Source organism: Abrus precatorius, unplaced genomic scaffold (assembly GCF_003935025.1).
Source record: "Abrus precatorius isolate BTA unplaced genomic scaffold, Abrus_2018 Scaffold6, whole genome shotgun sequence".
Taxonomy (NCBI): domain Eukaryota; kingdom Viridiplantae; phylum Streptophyta; class Magnoliopsida; order Fabales; family Fabaceae; genus Abrus; species Abrus precatorius.
In genome coordinates this window covers 6,227,226-6,239,317 of record NW_020874406.1, presented here as the reverse complement: position 1 = coordinate 6,239,317, position 12,092 = coordinate 6,227,226, and the positions used below count along the sequence as shown (strand labels likewise).

At 34.6% G+C, this 12,092-nt stretch overlaps 1 protein-coding gene across 7 annotated transcripts in view; it reads left to right on the top strand.

Annotated features, from left to right (window-relative positions):
- Nucleotides 1-9,208, top strand: part of LOC113868402 (nucleolin 1-like) — a 33,416-nt gene extending 24,208 nt beyond the window's left edge. For 3 of the 7 annotated variants that reach the window (XM_027503934.1, XM_027503931.1, XM_027503929.1), the window contains 5 exons: nt 522-610; nt 1,114-1,237; nt 3,171-3,262; nt 3,333-3,450; nt 4,255-4,353. In XM_027503934.1, coding sequence (XP_027359735.1) covers nt 522-610; nt 1,114-1,237; nt 3,171-3,262; nt 3,333-3,450; nt 4,255-4,347 — 516 coding nt within the window. In that variant the 3' untranslated portion in view covers nt 4,348-4,353. Of the gene's footprint in view, nt 1-521; nt 611-1,113; nt 1,238-3,170; nt 3,263-3,332; nt 3,451-4,254; nt 4,354-4,796; nt 4,882-5,012; nt 5,105-6,519; nt 6,769-8,028; nt 8,207-8,509 lie in introns of those variants that run through there. The other 4 variants (XM_027503933.1, XM_027503932.1, XM_027503928.1 and 1 more) reach the window with 3 other exon arrangements.
- The last annotated feature ends 2,884 nt before the right edge of the window (nt 9,209-12,092 follow it).

The following is a 12,092-nucleotide window of genomic DNA, read 5'->3' as shown; positions in this document are numbered from 1 at the left end:
CATATGTGCCTTTCAGAGGTTAACTAGCAGAGATACTCACTAAGGTATTGGTTGATGAGCAGTTCTAAGATCTTTCCCACAATCTCGGAATAATAGATCTGCATTCATTAGATTGAGGGGTAATTTTGATAGTGTAACCTCATTTATTTCACTATTTTTGTTTATTCATTGTAAGTATTAGGTGAGGAGATGAAATTTTGTAAATATTATGATTAGTCTCCTATATATATATTATCAGAGATCAATTTTCAAGTGACACATACTTTGATTAATATCTTTTCTAGTGTACCCATATACACAATTTAAGAATGTGTTAACTACATGCACCATTTGAATCCATATCTTTGCATAGCACATAGCAATTAGTTTTTAAATGATGGAGGGGTTGGGATTATTATTTCTAAATTTCTGATATATGTAGTGTGTTACTGTGATTCATATTCATTTCTGTGCTTATGTTTTTTGATCCCGGTTCTGTGCAAAGCATTGAGCAGACAATCATTTTGCTTTTGTTATCATAGGCTCTTGATTTGGATAATACAGAATTGTTGAGACGACGCATTAGAGTTGGTATAGCTCGAGAAAAGGGTGAATATACTCACAATAGAAGGTAATCCGCCTATATATAATAAAACTGCAAGCGTAAGCCTCCTATCACTGTTTGGTAACTAATTTTCGTGCCTAATAGCACTAATGTAAATTTCTTGTAAAATGTGGTCATTTTGAATTGGAGAACATTTTTGTTTTTCCCTGTGCATTTGGATGGGTTACCGGGTCTAGTTCTGTATATAATATTCTTTCTGAGTTTAGGGTGCTTGGATAAATTTTGAAAAATCCAAAGTGCTATCATGAGATAATTTTCTTAGTCTTTTTTCATGATCTCTTTGTCTAGCTTTTGAGAAAAACATCAAAGCAGTTCTTTTTTTAGGTTTTTGTTTTTTTATTAAGTTTTTACAAATACCAAGAAACTTTTCTAATTATTATGAAGATTTTTAACATACCTTTTTAATTAAAAATTCAATTTTAGGATTAGCACAAACCAAAGACCCTTTAATCTGTTATATTGGTTCATTTCTGTATCTTGCCTTTCCTCCACCCTTGTTTCCTTTTTAGTAACTGTAGCAACTGGAGCAATTCATTCCAAACGAGTGGAAGAGTTCAGGCCATGAAAGATACAGATCATTTGGAGGACTGTGGAGAAGAAATTGAGGAAAAAGCCTGGAAAACTCAGGAAAGTGTAAGTATGCATTTCATAGTGCATTTTCTTAAGCTTGCTGAAAGTTTATTTGTTATATGACTTGTTGGAGTATATAATTGACTTGGGTGAAAAAGGTTAAGGATGTACTGATGTATTAAAGAAACATTGACACATTTGAGAGATAATGAGTGTAATTGCTTGAGTGATTAGCACACTCAAGCTGAATGATTTATATACACAAATAGTTGCGAGCGCTAGGATAATAAATACAGGGAGTAATTTCCTAAAACGAGTAATTGGAAAATAATGGCTAATTAATCTACAGCTATTTCCTAAGTTAGAATTTTTCTAGGTTACATAGGAAATGGAGGAATCATTAAAATGCAAATTCTAAAACTCAATTTGCAATATTCTCCCTCATTCTAGAGCATATAGATCAAAAGCTCTAAGCTTGCAACAGATGTAATGAAGATACTTCATAGTCCGCTATGGAGAATTTTATCTTGGGAATTTCGCATGGAAACATTTACAAATTTTCTAGTGAACCCATGACTGGAGTAACAAATCTTGAGTGTGATCATTTCTTTTGCTATATGTACATTGAGGACATTCCCTTCATTCAGCATGTCCTATGAGGTTTACACTACCTCCCCTTCCTCAACAATTGGGTATCTGGCAAAAGTTTCAATAGGATTGACCAAACTTCTACCTGATGTTGGTGAAGTTGTCAATGGAGTTGACTGGAAGAATACTTGGCCATTCAAACCAGCAGATCCTGCATGATTTTACAGCTGTAATTACGTTTCTTGCAGTTTATCTACTTTTCAGGGCTGAAAATCAAATTGTATTACTCTATTTATATGAAATTCTCCAGCAGAACACAATTTCATCTCACATTTTTCAGAGTTTAACAGAAGTAGCCCAAAGAATTCGTGTAACCAAATTATCTATCAAAGGGATTTCTTGGTCAGTTAAAATTTGGTCACAAATGTGATATAATTTTGGCTGTTTGTGTGACAATATTTTGATCAAACTGTTTGTGTGACCGTTTTTTTGTGCTTAATCATACACAGCCTTTGAATGTCATTGGCATAAATACTTTTGAGCTTTCTTCCCAAAGGTATAACATGTTTTTATGCTCTAAAATTCATGACAAAGGCTTCATGGATTGTCATAGTAGGTCACAGAGGTGGTAATAAACTTGTTCCCATTGGTTCCTGTAGAAATGTTTATTTCCACACTTAATATTGAGTGATACAGGAGGCATAAATAGCCTTTAGGGTAGAACAAATCAGGATCCCAGGGATTACGAACAATTTAATTTACAAAAAAAAAGAAAAGAATTTGAAACTGCCAAGTATAGTCAGGGATATTAATCCCTTAATTTACAAAAAAGAAGAGGTTTCAGATTTCCCTTTTTCTGATGGACAGCAAGAAAATGGCAGAATGAGAGCTAGGGACATGCCAACAGTGTGGTGATCAGTTCTGATGAGAGGTGCTCCTCACAGAGCTGTTTTGACTTTGGACCAAAGAGCAGAGAACAATGATGAATTCCAGCAACAAGACTTCAAAGTATGGGTAGAAATTCCTAGGGGAAACAATGGACTTGGGACTGGGATTCAGCCTGGATGGATGTGCAGCAGAGACAGGATTAACTCTCATACCTACTTAAAATATCGAGAGAATGTGTAAAATAGCTTAAGTGATTAGCACACTCAGCTGAATGATTTATATATGCAAAATAGGTAGAAGAATAATAGAGAGCAATTTACGAGAAAGAATAATTTAAAAATGACTAATTATTCTACTCTTATTTCTCAACTTACAAAGTATTTAGGCTACATAGAAAATGGAAGAAACACTACGGTCTAGATTCAAATAGACAATTTCCAACACAAATAATATCATATCTTCCTGCAATATAAACCATCAAATCAGTTATATAAGATGCTATTTCTTGGAAATTTTGCAGCCTACAACACTAGCTACTCCAAGAGAACAACATGCTGCCTCGAAGACAATATTTGTTGGAAACTTGTCATATGGAGTGGGACGAGCTGATGTGTATGTATTATTTTTAACATAGATGTTTGCCAAATTTCTGTACCTTTTTTAGATTTTCAAAATTGTTCAGGGAATATCTTTTCAAAGAATGTGGAGAAATTGTTGATGTTCGTCTACATACCGATCATGAAGGGAGGCCAAGAGGATTTGGACATGTTAAGTTTGCAACAGCTCAAGCTGTACAAAAAGTAAGTTTTGTGAGCTTGTGTAGTCTGTGCAAATCATTTTAGATCTTCTAGAAGCAATTCAAAGATAGCTGTACCTTTGTGTGCAACAATGTCATATACTGCTCTCGGGTAAAATTTAGCAACTTGATTTTTTGAAATAATTTTCTCATTAATTTTCAATGAATTTTATTAAATTTGATTCCTGATGCAATTATCTACCTTGTACTTTGGTTAAGGCTTTATTGTTGCAATAGCGACTACAATTTTGGTGGTCATGGTATCAGTTCATGATTGTCTTCAAGAACAACATAGCCTTGTCTGTAGAATGTATTGTACCTCTAGATAGTAAAGATCCAAGTTGTATGATAGGCTTGATCTTGTTCAAAATCTTTCATGGACATGACTTGCAAACATTTTTTTTTGTTTTGCTTGTATTATTATGTATTGCATTTTGATGGTGTGGAATTAACAAGTGTTGTCAGCTAAGTAAGTTAATCTGAACTTCTTTAACTCATGCAATGGAATTTTGTTCTAACCACTTCATATGATGCAGCTTTCATGTTACTTGCTAATCTGGTGATTTGTACCATCTTATGTCAGTGCATAATACAAGAACTGCCAAGTCTTATCTCACTAGTGCTGTTTACTATGTGCATCATTTGGCTCCATGTCTGGCAATTAGTATTGATGGAGGGTTGGCATTTATATTTCTAGGCTCTCTTACATGTGTAGTGCTAGGATTCTTCATTTGTGCGCTTATGTATCTTGGACCCCTTTTCTGTGTGAAGGCATTGAGCTGAGAATCAATTTTCTTTTAAATTGTAGGCTCTTGAGTTGGATAACACAGAATTGTTAAGACGTCCCATCAGAGTTGAATTGGCTCGAGAAAAGGGTGAATATACCCACAATAGTAGGTAATCTACAGATATACACTGTGCAAGAGCATGCCTCCTTTCACTGTCTGGTGACATATTTTCCTGCCTAATTGTGCCAATGTAAATTTCTTATAAACATGTTCCTTTTGAATTGGAGGACATTTTTGTTTTTTCTGTTCATTTGCATGGTTTGCTGTGTCTTTTTGTGTATATACTCTTTTTAATTATATGTTTTGGAAAAAATGACACTTTCCAATTTTTTTTTCCTAAATAATTTTCCATCTAATGAGAAAAGCATACAAACAGTTTGCTTTTTAGGCTTTTGTTTTTTTTTCAACATTATCAAATTTTCAAACATGTTTTTTAAATTAAAAATGCATTTTTTACAGCACATACAAAATTCTTTAGTATGTTGCATTGGTTCATTTGAATATCGTGCTTTATGCCCACATCTTTCCTTTGCTGTTTCCTTGTTAATGATTTTATCATCAGGAACAACTCATTCCAGAAGAGTGAAAGAATTCAGTCGCTAACAGTATTTGTTAAGGGTTTTGATAGATCCCTTGCAGAAGAGAAGGTAATCTCTCTCTATCATTTTAATTTGTTACCCTAGTTCTTGTACATGATTGCAGGAATCTCTGTCTATTGTATCTTTACTTGGTTTAATTATTGTTTCTATCTTATTTAATGCCTTCTTTGTTCTTTCAGATAAAAGCTAGCCTGGAAGAGCATTTCAGGTCTTGTGGAGACATTGCAAGGATATCAATTCCAAAATTTCATAATTCCGGGGATGCTAAGGGGTGTGTTTCTTGTTCCGCCATATGTTAGGTTATAATGTGCTATAGAATGTTTTGACATGCCACGCCATTTACCTATGAGCCTTTTCATGTTCATCTCGCCTTACTTATGGGCTTGTCAGAAGAATGTCAGAAGTTTACTAAATCAGTATGTCAGTTTGCATATCTGACTATTGTAGAGATTGTTCCTGTGCATTTTTCACAGATCATTCAGTAGTCTGTGATATTGTTAGTTGAGACTAAGAATCCTGGGTCGTTTTGCAATTAGAGGATGACTATGTGCTTTTCAGATGATATATTTAACTTTACCTGAAATCATGTTCCAAATTTTTTGTGCCATTTTCATATTTCCTTTTCTAAATTGCGTTGGAACTTATGCTTCACACTGTATTGAGTGGTAATTGGGGAATTTGCTGTTATATACATTTAAATTATTTCTACATTATTTTCCTTTTGTATTCATCCTTTTATAATTTCTCTATTTTGCCTTCTCCCATACATTCCCCTTGCTGAAGTTGAGGGGTAGGGATTAGTAGAAAATATGAAAGGTACCAGACTGTACCGGGAGCTCCTAAATGCAGATTGATTTTTATATCATTTCTGCTTGTATCAGTTGTACTTGTCCCTTAAGCTAATGAATAATCCTTGTTTTCTGCTTTTTAGTGCCAATGCCATGTTATTTTCTTTTATTCTTATCATTATTTTACCCTTCTTATATATCCCAAGCCTTGCCTTCCCTAGTGATTGTACAGGGATCTCTAAACAGCTTATGTTCCACACTTTCTGGTGGTCAACAATCAAGCACAACTAACTAGAATTAAATCAAACTACTAGTACAAGTGGGTTTATTTGCTTGCTTTCTAAGTAGACTGCCTGGCAGAAATTATTGTTTCTCAATGTCATGCCTCAACTGGATAAATTTGCGTAGTTCACACTTCACGTAATTCTTGTGGTCTTGCCTTTTAGAAACAAAAAAGCATGGTCTGGGGTAGATCCGATTACATTCCTTTTCTGACATTAAGTGGAGAAATGTATTAATCTTTACATGGATAATGTGGGATTTATTTATTTTCTGTTTTCATTTTTACCTTTCCTTTTTAATCTATTTGGTTTCTACCGCTAGAACTACCTCTGTCGAATGCCCCCTTGCTCTTTCTCCCTGATTTTGTGCCCTGTGCATAGAACTCCTCTTCAAGCAAGAGACCAGGCCATAGGGGCTTGAGGCAAAAGTACCAAAATATCTCCATTAATAGTGATCCCCTCCTGGTTAAGATTCTCTCCCATTGAGCCGCAAAATAGACCAGCTTGTATAATCCTTGATTAATAAATGACTATAGAATGCTGGCAAACTCTGAAACATGTCAAGCATTAGTGTGCATTCAATTCCAAATTTCAATGTCAAATTGCAAAATTTGCAGGTTTGCTCACTTGGACTTCAAGGATGTTGACAGTGTGAAGAAAGCTCTACATCTTGATCAAACTGAGCTGGGAGGTTATCCCTTGTCTGTTGAAAAAGCAAAGCCTCGATGTGATAATCAGCGTAGATGTGGTGGTAGTCGTCATCAGTTTGGTGGAAGGGATGGAAGTGCTTATAATGGTAGAGTGGATTGGGGGACAAGTGGTGGTGGTTGTGGGTGGCATTCTTCATTTTTCTGATGCAGGCTCAGGTAATTTTTTCTGCAATTAGCTTTTTATTTCCTTGTGTTAGAGTATGTTCGTATAAGAATTTAATGAATTCCTTACAAGTATGTTGCCTTGTGAACTTGGTGCTCCCATTCACCATCTTCTTTTTCTGTAGGTGCTCCCTCTGTGATTTTGTCAATTTTACTTGTTTTCTTAATGTTAGAAGGCTTTTAAAGGGGGCAATCTTGGGATTTTCCCCCCTTTTGCATTGTTGTTTTCTGTATGTCGTATCATTCAAACTTGGCATGCTTGAACCCTAGGCGCTCCCATTAACCATCTTCAGCAACTTCTGCTTCGTCCAGCAAGCTTCACAATGGTTTACATCCTTTTCTGGCCAAAATCGAGTGTGGGTCACCATTTTCAGCCAAGTTTTGGTTGTCTTCTTCATCCCTGGAGAGATTGATTCATTTCCTACATAGCCCATCCATGTCAAGGGCTGTTTTTCAGTGCTATTCACTATTTCCAGTCAAGTTCTCGTCATCTTCATTTCCAACAAGACCTCTGTATTAAGGCTTTATCTGGTGAGACCACTCTGTTCTGTCGAGAACTTGACTGGAAATATAGATTGAAGTTTGAATGTCTGAAACAAAAACAATGGCTACTCCCAGACAGTCAAAGGGAACTGCTCAAAATCTTAACTCTGCCTCTAATGGATTTCTTGATGAGGAAGTGTGTAACACTTAGCCTCCAAGTTTCAAAGTCTCATTTAAGAGCCTATTTTGTGAAATTCAGCATGCTGTGTATTGTCTTAAACAAGCCCCCTTAAGCCTTGTATATGTCGCTAGCATTTATGTTCGCACCTTGGCTTTTGCTCTAGCAAATTTGACCCTTCATTTTTTCTTTTTGGTCACCATCTCTATATTCTTATTTATATTATAACAGTATTATTGTGTCTCCTTTTCGCTTATCAACTAACACGTACTACAATATTTTTAATGTGCATATACACGAAAGTGATTGAGAAGGTTTGTTTATTTTCTTGTATCAAAGTGAAACACTTATGGTAAATAATATCCTAGAGAATTTGATTTTTGACTGAGTTCAATGGTGTCCTGTGATCCATGTAGTTGTCCTTACCTTAGAGAATAAGGTTTGGTTATTGTTGTTGTTGTTGTTGAAGTCAAACAATTCCAATGGCTCCATCTTGATTTTTGTGTAAATATAGTTGTTACCATCTTGGTAAGCTTTCTAAGCATGGATCTTCTAAATATTTTCTGATCCCTACCTATATTTTCATTTGTCAGGACCTTATAATATGCTATGTTCACAAGGCCAAATTTTCTTATAATGTAAATAAGCACCAGTTTCTTTCTCAACCTCGTGAAGCTCAGTGGCATGCTATCAAAACCTGTCACTGTTGGAGATGGCAAGGTTTAGAGCAGAGAGCTCTGATACCATGGAAGAGAATAGAGAGTAAAAAATGTAAGGGAACAATGAGTTTTTTATTTGTCTTTTGTGTCTTAGAATGATACATGCGCTAATTTATAGGCATAATTGGTTTAGAGTAGGAAACCAATCTACTGCAAATTAGGAGAAAAATAAGGAACGAAATAATCTAGCTGCTTTAATCTTATTCAGCTTAGATTTTACTATAATATCGTAGAAAACAGCGATCAATACTAATAATTCATGACAGAATCCAATGCATTTTTCTCTTTTATTTTAGTAGGTGTTTTTGGAAAATAAAATTCACAATATAACTAAACTTTTCTTAATGATTTATAGGTATTATAGAGTGAAGAGTGAGTTAAAGAATCTCGAATTATGGTTCCCCATCATCAAGATGAAGTTTCTAGAAAAAGGAACAAATGTTCAAAGATATACTCCAAGCATTGAGGAAAGGAAAAAAAATTCTATTTTGATTTCTCTAATTTCTCGCCTTGTGTTGGTGACTTTGTCTCCTTTGGTTCTATTGAAGATAGACGGGTCTTCTAGCCCTTAACATCAAAACCTTGCTGTAAAGATCCTTGTACGACCTTGTTCTTCATGTGGGAGGAGTTGAATTTAATACTCCTATATTCATTCCTTGATGAGAAACAAAATGAATTCTAATGGGGTAGACAAAGTTGTGGGCCATTGGTGGAGACCTTCACGATTCACTTGATGATGTTGCTGAACTTATTGAATTGGCTAAACTTGATCAATCCGACTTCTAAGTTATGCTTTTATTGAATGTGTGAATGAGGGAGATGAGGATGATACAGTTAGAAAGAGAAAGTGAATAGTAGGCAATAGAGTAAGACTTCTTTGAATCCACCTAGAGATACTTTTTGTGACTTTCTAACATGGTTTAGACGAAAGTATGTAAATTTTCGGCGTGCTCGCAAGGGGATATGGGTGGGGAAATATATAATCTCATGTATTTCTTTGTAAAATGTGATTATCATCATCTATTGATAAAGTTATGCAATATAGTACATTTATGACAAACTAGGTATAAATCTGTGCATTGTAAGGGTAAATAAATAAAATGTTTTTTTATGAAGTTTTTACAGAAACAAAAATAATTGAATGAAACATGAAAATAGAATATTAAATATTAAGATTAAATTATGACAAGTGTATATATAATGAGAGAAAAAACTGTTTTAATTAGTATATGATAGCAAAAGGTTTGTACATCGAATAGGTTTTGGGAGATCAAATTTGAGAATTGTAAAAACAAAAAATGTTAGGAATATGATCATTGAAACTAGTCAGATAGCATGCCACATAGTTAAACCAATGGCAACAAAAGATGAGCTTCTCCATAAATTGAGTTTAAGCAGTAACGACAAGCAAATAAGTCCAAATGATATACCATTGCTCTTTGGCACAAAGATAAATCCTAATAGACTAGTAATAAGATATGCAAAAGGCATGTCAAATTATGCCTATTCCTATTTTTTAACGGAATGGAACAACGAACGTGTTTATATATGAACATAATATTTATTTAAACATCATTCAAATGTTTTTTTTTTTTTTTAAAATAAGAATGTAACACCATCTCTTTCTAAACATGTTCGCGCGAGGCCTTGATCAGTGTAAATTCAGCGATTACACTTGGAAGAAAAATTATTTAGCTTAGAGAATTGTTTGTAACGATAATTTATATGCATAATAATTGTTTGAAATTACTTTGAGCCAATTCGGACTTAATTTGGGACAGTTCGGTAATCGTTCTGGTATTTGTTGGGTAAATCATGTAGTGTGACAAACAAGAATTAGTGTTGTTTAATTTATTTAATTGGTAAAGTGTTTTAGAAATCAAAAATGGATTTATAAAATTTTAGTTGGGAGAAATTTAAAGTTTTGGAATTTATTTCATTAATTTTACAAATTAGTACAATACATGGTTATACTAATAGACAAAATTATCAAGATAAATCCATGTGTGTTTCAAAATGTCAAGGCATGGGCCGAGAGATCGAAGAGAGATGACTGGTGTAATTAGTAGCTGCATTCCTTATGACAATTAGTCACGTTATCTCTTTTTCTTTCATCCTTCTTAATTTTGGACTATTGACATCCCTTGTAAGGATTGGATCTTGCTTGTTTTATCTCTACAAGTTCCCTTAAAGCTTTTGACTTACGTTTTGAATCTCAACCATTGGGGAGGATTAATCTTGACCCTTGGATCTTTGCCTTTTTTCACTAAAACACAAACAATGCATTTTTTCATCATTCTCTCTCCTCTTTGAGCAAAGTTTCTCTTCCCATATATGGTCATCCAAAGTTTCATTTTCTCACACTTCTTCCTCTCAAAACCGTGAGCACCTAAGTCCTTTCATTCCTCTTGCCAAAAAAATTTCCTTGCTCCTCCATTGGCTGCCTGTTGCTTCCTCTTTGTTCACCATTTCAACCACCTCCCTCTCTTCCTCATTCTCCCCATTCTAGCCCTCTCCTAAGCTCCACTTTAGATTGAGTGCATTTTGTGAGTGAGAGTAAGAGAAAACTATTTTTGGAGCATTTCTTGGACATTCTTGTTGGACGTTGGAGGAAGGTGTTTTCCTGGGTTGAAGAGGTGTCATTTAAAGCTTGGGGACCAGCATCTTGAAGTCTCATTCTCCTCTCCATCCCCTCTTATTTTTGTGCACAACACCATAAGGTATAGGAGAAGTACGTTTTCCATGTTTCAGTAGTGTTATAGGTTTGGAATGGAGTCCTACTTTGGGAGCTCCCTACGGATGGTTGTAAGAAATGTAAAACCATAATTTTGGGGCTGTTTTGAGTCCATTTTTATCTCCACAATGTTTCATCTTCATGATTGGTGATTGAGTAAAAAATATCACCTTGTATGTTTTGCTTATTTTTATGAATCTGTATTCTGATTTCTGCAGAATTTCACTATAGCAAAATCCTCTCGCTACAGTGAGATTGCACATAGAAATGCACTTCCCTCTGTTGCCCTTTCACTACAATGAGAGCGCAATAGAGGCACGTCCTATGCCCAGGACCTTCTTACTATATCGAGAATACACTCGCTACAGCGATAATGCCCTATAATACACTCTTAACCTATTTTCAATCAATTTCAAACACACTCAGCTAGCTATCAATATACAATCAATATCCACAATTATACTTATACACACACACATATATATATTCACAAAAGTCAAATGCATATTTAATGGTAATCTATATATTTATATTAATAATCAATAAATTACAAAGCTTGGAGCGTTACAAATTGAGCAGCTCAAAGATGAGAAATATTCTCCTAGAAAAATTGAGAAATTGCCTCGAAAAGACAAAGTAGCCTACGTTAGGTTAGTTAGAGGAGAATTGGATAGTGAAATCAACCTCGAAGAAGAGGATGTCAATGTAGGGATAAATGAAGTTAATGTAGTTGATTTAAAACCAAGACCCCCTTATGTTTACCGGTCCCTAAAACCATTTAAGAATAAAGATAAATTTCAGCCTAATAAAAGTTATGCATTCAATGTTACTAAAGCCAATCACATTTTTTATATTTTGTTGAAGGATGGTCAAATTGTGTTGTCTGATGATCATAAGATCCCTACTTTAGAACAAAGAAAGGGTAAAAAAATATTGTAAATTTCACCATGTTTATGGTCATTGGACTAACAATTGTGTTTATTTCAGGGATTTGATTCAGAATGCTATTAAGCAAGGAAGACTGAAATTCGAGCAGAAGTCAAAAATGCCAATAATAATTACACAACCAAAATAATAAAGTCCCAGATCAATTTCAAAAATATCCCAACACTGAGGACTCGGTGCTAGTTATCCTTATGCCATCTCTATATCTCCTTTAAATCCTCATAATCTAGTTCATCGTCTGATCCTAGATAGAGGTCAC